This window comes from Gigantopelta aegis, chromosome 10, assembly GCF_016097555.1.
Source record: "Gigantopelta aegis isolate Gae_Host chromosome 10, Gae_host_genome, whole genome shotgun sequence".
Taxonomy (NCBI): domain Eukaryota; kingdom Metazoa; phylum Mollusca; class Gastropoda; order Neomphalida; family Peltospiridae; genus Gigantopelta; species Gigantopelta aegis.
Genome location: NC_054708.1, coordinates 67,102,809 through 67,122,042, shown reverse-complemented (window position 1 = coordinate 67,122,042; position 19,234 = coordinate 67,102,809). Strand labels below are relative to the sequence as shown.

General features: G+C 36.3%; 1 protein-coding gene across 1 annotated transcript; it reads right to left on the bottom strand.

The window, feature by feature from the left end:
* Positions 1–1,698: 1,698 nt before the first annotated feature.
* On the bottom strand, positions 1,699–15,650 carry LOC121383924 (programmed cell death protein 4-like). Its single transcript, XM_041514021.1, is given in 10 exon segments — positions 1,699–2,161; positions 3,774–3,913; positions 7,859–7,969; positions 8,926–9,148; positions 10,368–10,465; positions 11,075–11,275; positions 11,277–11,297; positions 12,069–12,182; positions 13,565–13,668; positions 15,197–15,650. Coding segments are annotated over 10 exon segments (1,341 nt in total). The 5' UTR covers positions 15,465–15,650; the 3' UTR covers positions 1,699–2,100.
* Between the last annotated feature and the right edge of the window lie 3,584 nt (positions 15,651–19,234).

The window sequence follows — 19,234 nt, the reverse complement described above, 5'->3', positions numbered from 1 at the left end:
AGCGAAAACCTGCCACACTTTTCCCATTAGTAGTAAGAGATATTTGATATGCACTATCCCACAGACATGATAGGTAACACCATAGCCTTTGGCAACACATTAATAAAGAGGAAACCCACCACAGAATACTTTACCAACAACTAAGGTCGATGACAGTCACTTTTCACACACTTGTTTTGGCTTCGTACACAATAAATATAACATTTCTCACTGTAATTTAACTTGAAATCCAAATTTCTTAAATGGTACAATTTTTTAATTACCAGATTTTTTTCAAACACATCCAGGTGCATTAATAATGTTCAAACAACAACAAAAAATTTCAATAGCAAATTTGCATTGGAATTTTTCCAGCGTTCTGAAAACAGAAACGTCATGTACCCAGTTTAGTGTTATTGTAAGATGTAAAACGACATCATTGGAATACGGATATCATTCAAATTAAAAATTAGCTGTATTATTACAATGTTCGCCACAGTGAAATAAAAACTGGTCTACTGACCTTGACCCGTCAAAATTCTATAACCAGCTGACGACGCTGTTTTCAGGTTGGTATGTTTTTACTTTGCATAATTCTGGACAAAGTACAAGTTTAAATTTTAAAAGATGAAAGATATAAAAAGTAGCCTAACTTTTGTTAAATATATCATATAAAAAAATTACCATTGGATGTGTTTTATTTATTGTGTAGTAACCGAAAACAAGGGTGCGAAAAGTGACTATCATCGACCTTAGTAACGGTAATGAATATTCAAAGCAAGAGACTAAAGTTTCATCATACTGAGATGTCGTTAATTATTCATTCATTCTATAAGTTTTAATCAGAAGATATGCACATTGTCAAGTAGTAAGAGGAACATGAGTGGTCTTACTTCGATCAACAAAAACAGTATGTACTAGTACATAGTGGAGAATGAACGAAAAAGTGTAATTCACAAGCCACATAAGGGAAAGTTTAATTTTTATAAATCCACACTTTCGACTGCATTCTCCAACTTGATCCATTGTGGATATAGTTGGGTTTTTTAAACTTAACTGCCAAATTAACTGCTATTAGATATTTAAAAAAAAACAAATTGGCCAATATGGGAAGAAATATTTACAAAACTAATTTATGGCGCATTCAAAAAGTTAAATCCTCCCTTCCCCCTTTAATTTTTTGGACGTAATCAAAATTTTCAAATGTTTTATAAATAATTCCTGTCCCAAGTCAGGCTCCACGATCAAATTGGAGGTTGGACTTGGATGGGCGTGTTCGAAACCAAAGTGGTATATGAGCAGGTTAGACCTACCTACAAAACTAATAACTTCAATGCTACAGGACCCTTTTGAACATAAACTGAATGATTGAGCCAGTAAATCGTCTGAGGTGGACAGCAAACATTAATGGTGCTACTCATGCAAAATGTCATCTATGATTTCCTATTTAGTATTCAACATTCTTCATTGTATTCCATCTGAATACATTAGTCACCAGTATCAGGTTTATAAGACTAAAATTACATATTAATCTGATGTGTGGGTTAAACCGCTGTAATTGTTTGCAAGGTACAAGTTCTGTTAATTATGGTTTCAAATCCTTGACCTGAATGCACAAAAAGTTCCAATTGCATTACCAGGTATTCACAGAATAGATTCTTTAAAAAAACAACAAATAACAGTATGACATCACAAGTATAAAAACAAACAAAAAACCCATTCAACTAACAAGATTTCTTTATTCATAATTAGTCCATTTCCAAAAAAAATCAACGAAACCAAAAAGCTCAATTTCTTTTTCGAAATACTACACATAAAATAAAAAAAATCTTAGAAAATATGCACATAACACATTACATACAAAGTGAAAAGACGGGGAAAAAAGTTGCATCTATACATTCACAATTATGATGTAAACACCGATAAGACTGAATGAAATTATGCTCGTAATTCTGATATGGAAACAATATAATGCCCACCAACGATCTCCACGTCCTCGTCACAAATAATGTCAATTAACACTGCATCATCTCAAACCATACGTCTGTGGAATGCCAACCATCACCAGAAATCATTTACAATTCATTCTTCTTCTTCTTCTTCACTCAATTCTGTAGCACTTTAAGGATCAACCTGCTTCACACGTCCGCCGTCTCCCTCGGAAACAAATCGTTTTCGGCCTCTGAAAGAAAAATCAGTGTGCATTAATAAAGAGGTTTTAATGCCGTTCTCGTACACTCTTTCATTCAGCAGTTCTTAGGTGTCCAATATTTTCGGCGATGCCACACAATATAAGAGTGCCTCATACAAGAATAGCCGATTGTATAGCAACTGATGATATTGTAATGATGTCAACTGGCTATTCTTGTGTGAGGCACTCATAACTTTAAATAGTAAAGTTAAAGTTTGTTTTGTTTAAAGACACCACTAGAGTACATTGATTATTAATCATTTAAGAATTGTTAATTCTTTTACATTCATCTGGGTATGAACAAACAAAAAAATCATCCGCAAACTGTGTGAATCGGCAAAACAGTTCTCACATAAGTTTGTGGATGATTTTTTTTTGTTTATACTCAGATGAACGTAAAAGAAATAACAGACAATACTTACAATTAAATTTGAATCATACTTGCTAATAATAACACTAAAAGTTCATACTTTATTTTGAATTATTTTTGGTCCATAAAAAAATTAACACTCAATATAAAATATAAAATGACGTCATCAGATGTGACGTTCCCCGACAACATAATTTTTACATTCATCGAGAAATGAACAAATAAACTCCTGTTGCTACATCTGGACCAATGAGATGACGTTATGTTGTAATGAATGTAAGGGAAATTTAATTATTAGATATTGGATGTCAAACATTTGGTAATTTTGATATATGGTCTTAGAAAGAAATCTTTTATATGCACTATCCCAAAGACGGATAGCACATACCTTGGCCTTTGAAATACCAGTCATGGTGCACTGGCTGGAATGAGAAATAGCCCATAACCGACTCACCTTTAGAAATGACATAAAAAAGCCCACTACCAACATATTATGATTGATTAGCAACAGAAGATATTTTTTAAAAATGTATCTACCTTGAGCAGTGCCAGGCAAAGCTATCCATAGCTCACACATTACTATCTAGCACTTTGACCAATTTAGGAATTTTGCTTGCAACTAATAATGGTTAAAAATTAAAAAATTTCTTACTTAAAGTATTTCAAATATTGGCCAAAAGCCAATTAAATCTGGTCTACTTACAAACTTGCTTATGTATGCACTTTCCTAAATGATGCCTTCAACTGGTATAATAATGCTGCTGTGCTACCTAATATTTCATCTCCAATCTAACTTGATTCCAGTTATAATCTCTACTGTTAGCTACCAATATTTATAATGCACAATTAAATATTATTTTCTTCTTAATTACAATTTATACCGTTTTCTTAAAAATGGCAAACCAAATACATAACAAAGATTTCATCCTTCCAGTATTTAAAATGCATATTAGTATTTCCTGTCTTATACCCAATGGGCTGGTAGTTTTTTTTTTTTTTTTTTAGTTATATAAATGAAACCAGATTATTCAATTTTAATGCATGGTTGTGGAATATTATTTTTAATTAATTCTCGAACAGACCGTAACAACAAAAGCTAGCAGCTGGGCCCCAATATATGAAGCGATCTCGGCGCTAAGATCACCGTAAGTACGTAACTTATACACATGAAGTGATCTTAGCACCAAGATCACTTCGTAAAAGGGGGGCCCAGAATAATGTTACAAGACAAACCTTTGGGGCAGTTCTTTGAGCAGAGCTGCAGACAGGATTCCTTCCCGATGACAGATGTTTGCGAATCTCTCCAGCAAAACGTAGGCATTGGGAACATCAAGACACAAGTCGGGCATGTTGTCATATACACGACGGAATCCCTGAAACATCATCGCAATTAAAACATGAATACACATGACGGGATCCCTGAAACATCATCGCCATTAAAACATGAATACACACAATGGAATCCCTGAAACATCATCGCTATTAAAACATGAATACACATGATGGAATCCCTGAAACATCACCATTAAAATGTGAATACACATGACAGAATCCCTGAAACATCGCCATTAAAACATGAATACACATGACAGAATCCCTGAAACATCATCGCAATTAAAATATGAATACACACGATGGAATCCTTGAAACATCACCATTAAAACATGAATACACACGAAGGAATCCCTGAAACATCACTGCCATTAAAACATGAATACACATGACAGAATCCCTGAAACATCATCACCATTAAAACATGAATACACACGATGGAATCCCTGAAACATCATCGCCATTTAAACATGAATACCCACGACGGAATCCCTGAAACATCACCATTAAAACATGAATACATATGACAGAATCCCTGAAACATCGCCATTAAAACATGAATACACATGACAGAATCCCTGAAACATCATCGCAATTAAAATATGAATATACACGATGGAATCCCTGAAACATCATCACCATTAAAACACAAGTCGGGCATGTTGTCATATACACGACGGAATCCCTGAAACATCATCGCAATTAAAACATGAATACACATGATGGAATCCCTGAAACATCACCATTAAAATGTGAATACACATGACAGAATCCCTGAAACATCGCCATTAAAACATGAATACACATGACAGAATCCCTGAAACATCATCGCAATTAAAATATGAATATACACGATGGAATCCCTGAAACATCATCACCATTAAAACATGAATACACACAATGGAATCCCTGAAATGCCATCGCCATTAAAAAATGAATACACATGACAGAATCCCTGAAACGCCATCGCCATTAAAACATAAATACACAAAACGAAATCCCTGAAAAATCATCCCCATTAAAACGAATACACACAACGGAATCCCTGAAACATCACCATTAAAACATGAATACACACAACAAAATCCCTGAAACGCCATCACCATTAAAAAATTAATACACATGACGGAATCCCTGAAACACCATTGCCATTAAAAAAATGAAGACCCACGATGGAATCCCTGAAATGCCATTGCCATTAAAACATGAATACACAAGACAGAATCCCTGTAACATCATCGCAATAAAAAAATCAATACAAATATGTTTATTTGGATTGCCAGTCATTTCACAGCATGTTCCACACATAAATATCTTACAATGCATTTCACAGCATGTTCCACACATAAATATATTACAATGCATATACATAAATACACATCTAATTAATTAACAGTAGTGTTAAAATTAATTTGTACAAAATTAAATGACAAATGTCAAATTAAGCATGTATACTATTTTGTCTTACTATTTAATTTGAGCCTTGATGACAAACATAAGACAATTACACTGGCAAATGTGCTGCATCTGATGACAAGTGAATTGTGTAACATGTAAGGAAAATATAATGAATGTCCCTCCTCAATGCTAAAAGCTATTTTAGTGAGATAAATACATCGTCTTCATTTGTTATGGAGATCAAAGATTTCAAAACCTTACTTAAAATTGTCAACCTACAATTTCTAACATGCAAGTTGTTTTAACACTATTATTTAAGTGTCAATATTATATGAACCATCTACACGGAAGTAACAATCACAGCATATCTAACATATAAAATGTTTAACACTACTATGTCAACATGACTTGAACCACTTATTTAACACTACCATGTCAACATGACCTGATCCATCTGATTGGAAGTAATAATCAAAGCATATGTAACAAAATTATTTGGAATAGGAAGTAAATTCCTAAGCTTAGTAAAAAATTACAATTGGTTTGTCACCAGAATTTAGCTGTAATGAGGCTTGAAGTTTTTCTTGTGACAAAAGTGGGGCGTGATAATTTTGGGTAATTTTCAAACAAGCTGATTTTGTGAAAAAAGTAAAAGCTCAACCTTTTTTCAAACGAGGGTTTTTTTTAAGGTTTGATAAGCAAAGTTTCTATAAATATATGTGTGATATCGGCCAACTCCTGCATGGTTGTGGTTTGTATGGGTGTGAACATTGTCGAAAATGCACACAAAATTATACAGTATGAACACATTATGATGAAAGTAACACAAACATTTAACTAAAAATATTTAAAATAAGTCCTCTTTTAAAGTTATGAGCGTTTTTGCAATTTCCTTGAGACTAAAAATACCTGTATCTTTCTTTATTTGTAAACAATGGGCTGGTATTCATAAATCTCAGCTGACTATTCATAAATAACTGTGGTCTTCTACCTGAACCACCTGTTTAACATACTATGTCAACATACCTGAACCACCTGTTTAACTCACTATCTTGACATGAACCCCCTGTTTAATGTCACTATGTCGACATTACCTGAACTACCTGTTTAACATCACTATGTCAACATTACCTGAACCACCTGTTTAACATCACTATCTCGACATTACCTTAACCACCTGTTTAACGTCACTATCTCGACATTACCTGAACCACCTGTTTAACATCACTATCTCGACATTACCTGAACCATCTGTTTAACATCACTGAATTACCTGAACCACCTGTTTAACGTCACTATCTCGACATTACCTGAACCACCTGTTTAACATCACTATCTCGACATTACCTGAACCACCTGTTTAACATCACTATCTCGACATTACCTGAACCACCTGTTTAACATCACTATCTCGACATTACCTGAACCATCTGTTTAACCTTCGAGTACTGCAGGCGAGATATCTCGCCCGAGGTCGTGTCAGTCGACATACTGTATACTGTATACAGTGCATTCCCCAATTCATATTTCCCACCGTTTTGCACACGACACTCCTCGGAAACGAAAATATAATAAAAGAAAAAAGTGTTTTTTTCAAAATGGTTGCTTTTGTTTTGATTTTTTCAACTGAAAATACCTTGAAATTTTTAGTTCAAAAAGTGGTTTTCGGCAAGTATTTTCACTTGACAACAATGGCGGCACATCGCGGTCATTTTCAGGGATCAATAGCTGATTGTGACAGCTAATTTGATAATAAATTTGATAGTTTTCCCAACAACGAAAATCACCAAATATTATAATATGAATCGTAGTTCAGGTTTAAAAAAAAATTCTGGTCAGAAAACAATTGTTATCGGGAATAATGGACATAAATACTGGTCAGCTGGCCACAAATGCCCGTAAGTAAACGCAACTTTTTCGATTTTTTGCCTAATTTTAATCACCATTAGCCGATCTAAAAATAATAATAATTACACAAAACGCACGAAAATAATACTTTATTTCATGTATTTATAAAACATTTAAGTGAATATATGTGAGTAAAAATTATAAACTTGTACCCACTCGACGTGGTTTTTGTTAAAAATTAATCCAGTAGTCTAAAGGTTAACATCACTATGTCGACATTACTTGAACCACCTGTTTAACATCACTATGTCGACATTACTTGAACCATCCGTTTAACACCACAAGTATGTCGACATTACCTGTAAAAAAAAGTACTGTTTAACATCATAGACGCTACCAGTCAAAACATTATCTGAACCACCTGTTTAACATCACTGTTGACATTACCTGAACCACCTGTTTAACATCACTGTTGACATTACCTGAACCATCTGTTTAACATCACTATCTCGACATTACCGAACCACCTGTTTAACATCACTATCTCGACATTACCTGAACCATCTGTGTAACATCACTATGTCGACATTACCTGAACCACCTGTTTAACATCACTATCTTGACATTACCTGAACCACCTGTTTAACACCACTATGTTGACATTACCTGAACCATCTGTTTAACATCACTATGTCGACATTACCTGAACCACCTGTTTAACATCACTATTTCGACATTACCTGAACCATCTGCTCGGATGTAATAATGGCGGCATCTGCGAGAGACTTCAGTAGCTCACACATCATCTCAGCAGATCGTTCGGAGGAATCCTCCAGCACTATCACGGTCGCCTGCAGAATAACAAACATCAAAGTGTAGAAACAGTATAGCTCAAAGAAAGAAATGTTTTATTTAACGACGCACTCAACACATTGTATTTTCAGTTATATGGCGTCAGACATATGGTTAAGGACCACACAGATATTGAGAGAGGAAACTCACTGTCACCACTTCATGTGCTACTCTTTTCAATTAGCAGCAAGGGATCTTTTATATGCACCATCCCACAGACAGGGTAGTACATACCACGGCCATTGATATACCAGTCATGGTGCACTGGTTGGAACGAAAAATAGCCCAATGGCCCACCGAGATCGATCCCACACCGACCACGCATCGAGCGAGCGCTGTACCATTGGGCTACGCAGTATAGCTCAAACCTAACATCACACAAGCTACTCATTTCAATCACTGTTCTTAATGCACATACTGACTTTCGTGAACGAGTCAAGGAGCACATGTTAGAATGGGAAATAATCTTAATGGGGCCCACTGAGATGGGCTCACAATGGACAGGATTTGATTTGGGTTTGAAAAATTAATTACTGAGAATGGGGCCAACTAATTTATCAGAGAACATTTTGTTTAAGAAAAAACCCAGTTTAACCTATCTGACCAATGACATATCAGTTAACCACCTACCACTGTCTCACTAATGAGCTACATTCTTTTATGAAAACTTTGTACGTCTGAAAGAAAAAGTTACAGTTTGTTTTGTTTAACAACTCCATTAAAGCACATTGACTTATTAATCATCAGCTATTAGAATTTGGTAATTCTGACATATAGTCTTTGAGAGAAAACCCGCAACATTTTTCCATAAGTAGCAAGAGATCTTTAATATGCACCATTCTACAGACAGGATAGCAAATAACATGGCCTTTGATACACCCAAATGATCCCACCAACAGGGTTCGATCAATAGGACAAAAAGAACACCAATGCAGCAGCTTGCTATGAATGTTACCTCAAACACGACCTCGTGGTGGAAGTGTGGCACCTCCAGTTCGCGCAGGCAGCGTGTTGCCTCGGCAATGTCTCCAGACGACAGGTACTCCTTCAGCAACATGACAATCTGTTTAATGAGGTACTTGACGGGTCGGATCCCACCACCCGTGCCCCAGATGTTGTCCAGTCGAACGATGCCATGCTTCTGACTCAAGAGAACGTCTGCCTTGTCCAGTGCCTCTCTACAAGCAGCAACAGAATAGTGGTATTACAAAACAGACAGCATTTTATATACCAGTTGTAGGGCACTGGTATCAGTTTGAACAAGAAGAAAGTTTAAAGTCCGTTTTGTTTAACAACACCACTGGAACACATTGATTAATTAATCACCGGCTATTGGATGTCAAACATTTAGTAATTCTGGAACGTAGTCATCAGAGGAAACCCGCTACATTTTCACTGATGCAGCAGCAAGGGATCTTTTATATGCACTTTCCCACAGACAGGAAAGCACATACATAGTCTTTGACCAGTTGTGGTGTACTGGTTGAAACAAGAGAAAAAAACAGTTGAATGGATCCACCGAGGAGATTCGATCCTGTGATGCAAATACCTCAATCAACTGAGGTAAATACCACCCCTTGAACAAAAAGAAACATAATGAATAGAAACACTCTGTCGTGTAGAGACCAGGGCACCGTTCCACTAAGGTGATCTTGATGTTAAAATCGCTTCGTGGAACAGAGCCCTGTACTGTACAGAAAGATATCGCCGATAGTCAAGTAACAACATGGTATATCAACATGTTTACAGCAGGAGAATACTGACAAATATTTTATACAGTTTGTTTGCATCAAAATGGAACTGATACATTGGCATGTAACTATAATAAACAAAGATGAAGGAAATTAAAATTTTTCAAACGAAATGTTGCGATTTTTAGATAGTTTTAAAACCTTTTTTTTTACATATTTTATATGAATAAAGTTAAAATTCATATTAAAACATATTAATGTTTTAAACCCACACCAACTAGCAATTAAAAAAAAAAAAACTAAGTGTAAATTAAGAAAGTTTCTTTACAATTCACCATCAAAAGTCATAGGTTAAATCTCCTTTTTTAATACAAAAAAGGCAACAGATGGAACAGCCAAGGGAAGCACACACAATTCTGCCTTTAGACTGTGTACTGCATTATTGATTACTTCAGGTGAAACTGCATACCTTGGCTGTTCCAGCATTTTGTCTTCACCCCTGTATTAGAAATGAGCTTTAATTTATACAATTCAATGATAATTTGTTAAGAATTTTTTATAATTTCCAGAAATATTTTTGGTAAAAAAAAATTTTATTAGTGTGGTTTTAAAACTTAATATGTTTTTTTATCAGTTTCAGACTTAAACAGTCTATATAGTTATCTGCTAATTTATTGGTTACCCTACAGCCGATGTTGAAACTTACTGTTGGTGCTTGCAGTCTACGTTGCCTTTAAACTTGTGGATATATTTAGGAGGAAGACAATCATCAGCCACAGCTCGAGCAATAAACTGTCCCACAACCTGAAAAACAACCAGTCTGTCGTGTGTAAAACAACATAAAAGATAGAACAGAAACTTCACAATGACAAAGAACACCCAACATATTTAAAGAAATAATTTTTATTGTTTATTATCTGCATCATTCTAAATAAATAACTATAAAAATGCATCATCATGATGAAAATATTGAGCTGAATTTATGGAAGGTGATTATAGCTTATATATTTTGCATTTAAATAAAATGCGAACAAAATAAGATGTGTGTGTGTTGATAAACAGCATTTATGGCCGATGTAGTGACATTACCTACATAGACAATTGCAGAACACTAGTACCAGAATTATAAAACAAATTAATAAATTAAGGTTTATACAGAACTTGGAAAACAAATTTTAAACATTTTCATTTCTTAATTGCAGTTCTCAAAGACCATTTTATCATATTTAAATCACTGAACATGAAATAAATTGCCCACTTTCAGTTTTGTTCCATTTATGATACATGTATAAAGACATAAATATATATCAGTCTTCTACTACAACACTTGGTTTCATACAGTTTTGGAGGTGTTTGTATTAGTGTATCCAATGACTTTAATGCTTATGTTACTTACAGAATATTAAGACTTACTGTGGGTGCATCCGGTGTGTCTATGGTGAGGTCCGAAAGACGAGTGAGGACTTCGTCGAAACCCTTCCCCATGTCGGAATGGTTCAACATCTTGCCGTACAAGTCGGAGATTAAGACCGAGGTCATCTCGCGGTGTGTGGCCTTGTGGTCGAGGGCAATGCTGATCATATACTCCAATAGCTTGGGCTTCCACTTGCCCAAATTTCAGATCTTCAAGATCCTCCTGTGAAATAAAAGAATTCTCTCATTACATATTTTGAAAAATACACATACATGTACTTTAAAATGTATAAAATTTCCATCCCTTGGTGCCAAAAAAAAGCAAAAAGGAAAAAATTTATTTTATATTTCAAAACAAATAACGATTTTGCAAACTTCACAATAGTGAATGCATCACAAAACAAAAAACTAACATTTGTTTGACGATAACACATGTACATGTTAGTTCCATTTATCAAGTTAAATTTGAACTTCCTGTTTGTCATAGCAACAACTGGAAATTTTACAACAAAAATAATCTTGCTTCATTTACAAGGATGAAAATGCCAACAGATGTACAGGGTAACAGAAATAAACTAAAATAATAATAAAATAAAATAAATTAAACATAAAAATAATGGGGGTCTTTCAACCTATTTTGAACAGCCTATAACAACTAATTATCTAAAGCATTTAACAAATAGAGGTAATGAGTCAAGGATGTTCCTCAGTAACAAAGCTATTTAAACGTTTATATAATAAATAGGGCCCATATTTTTAAAGCCATCTTAGTGCTATGTGCCTGAGCCTCTTTTGGATATCGGCACGTAAATAAAGTAACAACGCTAGCCTACAATATTGTAAAACCTTTGGGGGCTACGACTTGTGTCGTAATGACGTCATAGCCTACAACGGTTTTATGATACCATAGTGCTAAGATAGCTTCAAACATCCATTCATAAGCTTGATGCATGCACTGTGTATTTACAGCACAAAGTGACATATACAGACTTACTATGACATCTTGGCTAATGCCATGTTGGAAGTATTCCAAGAACAATGGGCCGACAATTTTCTCAAACTCCTCCTGCGTCAACTCGGGCTTTATCTTTTCAACAATATAAGCTCCCTGTTAATAAACAAAAAACATACAGACTTTAAAACGTTAATGTTTGTTTTGTTTAACAACAACACTAGAGTACATTGACTTACTAATCATCGGCCAATGGATGTTAAACATAAAGTAATTCTGACTTATAGTCAAACGAGGAAACCTGCTATATTTTTCCATTAGTAGCATGGGATCTTTTATATGCACCATCCCAGACAGGATAGCACATACAGTGGCCTTTGATATACCAGTTGAGATGCACTGGCTGGGACAAGAAATAGCCCAATGGGCCCACTGACAGGGATTCATCCCAGACCAACTTTGTATCAAGCGAGCATTTTACCACTGGTCTGCAGCACCTACAGACTTTAAAAGACTACATATCCTATCGAGTTCAAGCATTTGCTTTGTTTAACAACACTACTAGAGCACATTGATTTATTCATCAATGACAGACATCCCAGACGAGGTGTGTGCCCAGGACAGCGTGCTTGAATCATAAGTGGATATATGTTTGTACTAAAATAAATAATAAAATTTAAAGAATGGGTCATATCGGTACATGTATACTTAGCACCAGGCTCAATGTCCTAACTAGGCTAACTGTCTTGAATGCATCTAGTTTATAACACTCTCACCCACATTGTACCTTACAACATATAAAAATAATGAGAGACCACTCATTTCACAACTGGTATGAAAAGCATTCATATACCATTCACCGGCCTCAGTGGTATCGTGGTTAGGCCATCGGTCAACAGGCTGGTAGGTATTAGGTTCGGATCCCAGTCGAGGCATAGGATTTTTAATCCAGATACCGACTCCAAACCCTGAGTGAGTGCTCCGGAAGGCTCAATGGGTAGGTGTAAACCACTTGCACCGACCAGTGATCCATAACTGGTTCAACGAAGGCCATGGTTTGTGCTATCCTGCCTGTGGGAAGCACAAATAAAAGATCCCTTGCTGCTAATCGGAAAGAGTAGCCCATGAAGTGGCGACAGCGGGTTTCCTCTCAAAATCTGTGTGGTCCTTAACCATATGTCTGACGCCATATAACCGTAAATAAAATGTGTTGAGTGTGTCGTTAAATAAAATATTTCTTTCTTTCTTTCTTCATATACCATTCAGGGCCGGAAAACATGAGAGAAATTTAAAGAAAATTCTCTTCTTAACCATTTAAGGAGTCTTAGACTATTAACTATTCAGATGCCCCCCCCCCCAAAAATCCAACCCAAAACAAATCCTAGATAAGGCCCTGCCATTATATAACACACATAACATAATACGTTAACAGGGTAGAAGATTTTTGGAACAATTTAATAAGTTAATATTATTCATGACTTTTATACCATTCATGGGCATCGTAGTTAAGCTACATATGACTTGAAATGACTACTAACCTGATTATCGGAATCGTAGTTAGGGTCGTGAGCATCTCGAACACTGCTATCCGCAAACAACTCCTGCCCTGGCGTCCCCCAAACACCCTTACCTCCAGCACCACCTAAAAACATATAATCACACCTTAAATTATGAACCCTAAAATCTCAGGCAAGGCCAAACAAAAAAATAGGTGTGTTTCCGGTCGACCGACCGTCCCTAGTTTTAACACACACACCCCACCCCCGACCCTAATTTTTTTTCTCTTAAACTGAAAAAAAATTAAAAAATTAAAAAAAGAAATAAAAAAAGAAGTAAAAATAAAAGAGGACAACATCACCAAACAAGAGTATTTCCTTCCTTGCACATTGTTTACGTACTATTATACGATACATTTTGCACATGTAATTCCCTTCCGAAAAACATCGAGAAATTATGGAAAAGCTTTTGTAATAGAGTTCCTTCCCCTGATTAGCTACCACCGAACAGCTTGGTCAGTCACGGAAGTAACCGAATGTACGAACATAGCCTTGGTACAGGTTATTTCGATACTTTAAACATCTGTTTATACCACAAATCCATATATATTATTTATAGATAATGTTATATAAGTACACACACATTAAGGAAGAAAGGGAAGGGGGAAAAAAAACAAAAACAAAAAAACACTACCTACCTACCTACCCTAATTTTTGGGGGGATGCAATCGGAAACACACCTATTTTTTTGTTTGGCCCAATAGGATTTTCCACAGACAGAAAAGCACATACCACTTTGACCAGTTGTAGTGTGCACTGGTTAGAATGAGAAAAAACCCAGTCAGTTGAATGGATCCACTGAGGTGGTTTGATCCTGCGACACAAGCACCGCAGGTGAGTGCTTAACTGATTTAGCTACATCCTGCCTAAAAAAGTACCTGTAATGTAGTATCCATTTGCTCAGTATGCTCAGTTTATGTTGGTAACATGCTTATCCGATTCCAGATTGCAAAGACATTTATACCCTCACAACTATAATCAGACATGAAAAGTGTTAACATAATAAAAGGTGTTTTATGTGCAGTTTTCAGGCATGTGCCCTGCTCAGCATAAAGAGTTTTAAAAAGTCCACAATTTTTTATTTTTTTTTAAATGCATGTGTCACACTTTTTCTACTGCCGACCAAACAAACTGTGAGTAAAAGGCTGAGGTACATGCAATCTGCTATGCTTTATTCATGTCTGTAACCGACTTTTATTACCTATCACCACAACAGTAAAAAAAATTATAATTATTGAAAAAGTAAAGTACACTTTGATACTGGCCCTTACTTTGTTATGACTAGTTATATGACTATTAATAAATATGCATATACAGCAACCCCTGCAATTAAGAAAATTACCACGGCAAACAAAATAATAATTGGTGGGCTATACAACTTGATGCGCATCTAACTGGGACGAATTTACAGCACGTGGCAAAACAAAACATTGACCTGCAATGTTTACCTCGTTTGTTTACATGATGAGGTAATACATTTACCACGTAATTTGATTACATAACAGACACTAATAAAATACCAAAAGAGAAAGACACCACTTTGTGTTGAAAAAATAACCCATTGCTAATTTATTTTCTCAACATATCGACAAATCAAACTCGTAAACAACATGCCTTTCTTCGGTAACCCTCGACCTCGTCCGTTTCGTGATTTCCGGCTATTTTTAGAAAACGGTAGCCTCTTATTTTCCACATTAACGGTGACTACATCATTGCCATTAGTTGTTGCTCTTTGCTTGATATGTCGTTTCGCTTTCTTAATGATTCTCACAGTTCTTTCATTGCTATTTTCTGGATTGTCGTCTTGATCTACAATATTTCCATTCATTTCAAGAGGAACGCCATCTTGAGCTAAAGCATTACCAACACTCACTTTAGACATTGTCCTCTCAAGAAAATATACTTAACTACAACTTGTATATAACAAAGCTATGTTTACAAGTGTAAACAGAACACGGCAAGATTCAAAACAATAACTGCCACACAAAGAGTTCCAAAAAACCAAAAACCGTATGTCTGTTAGAATATTTACTACTAGGTAAACCTGCTTCCATCAGCAATAAATATGATTGGCTGACCTCAAAGCAATGGCCTTTACACCACCCTACCACCTATACTACTAGTAGTGATTTTTATATCAAGTTCTGTTGTTCAAAAAGCGTTTCGTGTACACGAGTTTGTTATTGGGGTATTTAAAATATATATATAATAAATAAAGAAATAATAATCTTAAGATTCTAGTTAATCTACAAACCTATAACACATTTGGATAAAGTTACAATTGAGTGAAACACGAGTCTGTGACTTTGAAATGGTGAAACCGGCCTCGGTGGCGTCGTAGCAGGCCATCGGTCTACAGGCTGGTAGGTACTAGGTTCGGATCCCAGTCGAGGTATGGGATTTTTAATACAGATACCGATTCCAAACCCTGAGTGAGTGCTCTGCAAGACTCAATGGGTAGGTGTAAACCTCTTGCACCGACCAGTGATCCATAAGTGGTTCAACAAAGGCCATGGTTTGTGCTATCCTGCCTGTGGGAAGCGCAAATAAAAGATCCCTTGCTGCCAATCGGAAGAGTAGCCCATGTAATGGCGACAGCGGGTTTCCTCTCAAAATCTGTGTGGTCCTTAACCATATGTCTGACGCCATATAACCGTAAATAAAATGTGTTGAGTGCGTCGTTAAATTAAACATTTCTTTTTTGAAATGGTGAAATACCCTCTACAAATAGACTAAAACTCGACTCCATAACTGTTACTTCTCAGACGCACGTGCGTTTTTAGAAATATGATATGATATTAAAAACACCAGGAAGACCAAAGACACTTCGAATGTACGGAAAATTGATAATCTAAACCATACAATCTAAGTAAAATATGATTTTAGTTTTTAAACACAAAGGCATATTTTTTACTATTATAGCCGTTTTGGCTATAATAGTAAAAAATATGCCTTTGTGTTTAAAAACTAGGGTATGTCCCCTTAATTAATTTGCGCCCAATGAGTTTTCAATTGATAAATAAAGAACCTAAATTCTGTAGCCTGCCTTGGACACACCCGCCGAGAAATTCGGATAATGTGCCCAAGACAGTCGTGCTTGAACCTTCAGTTGATGTAAGTACGGTTCAAATGGTTGATTGTTTGATTGACTCTCTAGCCCTAATTGGTTTCACACGTCCCACACAAAGTACGGTCTGAGACATTACTTAACCGTTTACCTCTGGAACCAGCTCTTGTGTCATAAATTAAATATAACAACACTTTTGGCAACTAATGGGGCGTGAGATTAATCAGTTCAATCTGACTGGTCGATTTTCACTAACAAGCAGATCAGACGATGCATGCCTGTAATCGTGTGTAAGATACTTTAAAAACACAAAAACAAGCAACAGCTAAATAATAAAGCTATAGGCCTAGTTTGTTTTGTTTAACGACACCACGAGAGCACATTGATTTATTAATCATCGGCTACTGGATGTTCAACAATAGGTAATATAGTCTTAAAGACCATCCAGGCACGGTGGAAGCAAGGGGGGGGGGGGGGGGGCTGACTGAGATCGAGGGCGCCAAAGAAAGTTTCTAGGGCTTCTGGGGTATGTTTCCCCATAAAAAAAATTGAAAACTAGATATCCTGAAATGCAATTGCCTGTATTCTACAAATAAAATTCACATCTGCTTAAAGATTTGCTACCGATACTATTTTTCATTCAGTATTATTAGGGGAGGGGGAGAGCTGAATCCCCCAGGCCCTCCCCTGGTCTGCTGTGCCTGTCATTAATAGCACCATTCCACACACAGGGTAGCACCAGTCGTGGTGCACTGACTGGAACAAAACTTAGCCCAATTGGCCCACCGACGGGGATCGATCCTAGACCGACCAATAATCGAGCGAGAGCTTTACTACTGGGCTGCATCCCGACCCCCCCCTCCCCTCCTAGTTAATAAACAGTTACTATGGTATAGTACGCCTATATTCTGTCTGTTGACTAATTTATTGTACTTTTTTTTATTTAAACAATATAAAATTATGGCATAATCGCGAAAATATATGAAACGAGAAATATGAAAATATCGTGAAAAGCGACTGCATGTCTTGAAATTGTTAACACATAGCACGCATGGTGTTCTCACCAACGGGTGTGTAAGGAAAATCAATAAATGATGGTATATATGTAATGTAAAGTATATATGCTATGAAAAAGGAACAAATAATAAATATTATTAATGACTTGCAGGGATTTGTAATTTTAGATTTAAAAATTCATACATAACGGCATAAATCAGTGTTCGGTGGGGGTGGAAGTTCGTCCTCCCAACTGCACTCTTAACACCCCTCTATAATTATGGCCACGCTAGTGCATATTAACATTACTACTACATCTGAAAATAATTTAGTCAAAGCCATCTGCAAAATATTCGTCTAAAACGTTCATAAAGTACAGTGCGTATATTAACATCGAAAAACAATCATTTGGTTTTAGTTCATGTCGAGGGTTTTAAATTGATTAAACTGACAATTTCTAATTAAATAATATGTGATCATGAGTTCAAAAATAATATTGCATACATGTGGTGAAAATGACTGTATGCAGGACATTAATTTTTCAAATTGAACCCTTTTTTTTTTTTTTTTTTTTTACAATATGTCCTAATCCGATTTTGATTTGTGAATTTGAGGTGGGCGGGAGTGGGAATACCAAGTTAGAAATCAGGCCTAGAACTTAAAACAAAAAAGTAATTTCAACTTGTATAAAATTTAAAGTCAAAAAGAAAATCTGATTGCTCGACCAAAAGAAATTCAGGTGAGTTCAGCAAATGTTGACGGGTTACCATATTTGAAGTTGAGTGCTTCGGACTATAAACCCCCCCCCCCCAACCCCCCCTCCCAAAAAAACCCCCTCAAACAACAACAAAAAAAACCCCATATTTTGAAACGAAAGCCAAGAGGCTGTTGGAAAGGTTGGCGCTTCTCCACGACGTTCCTGATGTGGACTTGGAGAGTTGAAGAGGATCTTCGGCAAGTCTGGAAAGTTGTTGATGAAGTAATACCAGTGGACGTAGTGGTATTCATCCTCTCCCAGCATGGTCCGACGCATCTCGTGGATGGCGCGGTATGACATGTTGTTGTTGAGCCATAGTAGGGGCGTAGCGTGATCTGGACCTGGTGGGTTCGAATATGAACCAAGCGGATCCTTTTCTATTTTGTTTTTGTACCACCAGAAACTCCATATGTATAAACCTGTATGTTTTAGTTCTGAAAGCGGACCATTTGCTTCAGCAGAGGGGGGAGGGGGGGGGGTGCTTCGTCCGAACCAACCCCCAGCCTACGCCCCTGTGGTGGTACCATCCTGCCATGTCATTTTCACCACATCCCCTACAAATACGGCCAAAGCCTACTTGTCCTATCACACAGATAACAAAACATGACGTGGCGAATACTTTCTTCGTTAAACACTGGGGTTTTCGGGCATTTCAAATAGCGGCCGGTGGTGTTAAAGTTAAAGTATATTTTGTTCAACGACACCACTAGAGCACACGGATATATTAATCATCGGCTATTGGATGTTAAACATTTGGTAATTTTGAAATATAGTCTTAGAAAGGAAACCCGCTACAATTTTCAATTTTCCATCCACGGCCTTTGATATACCA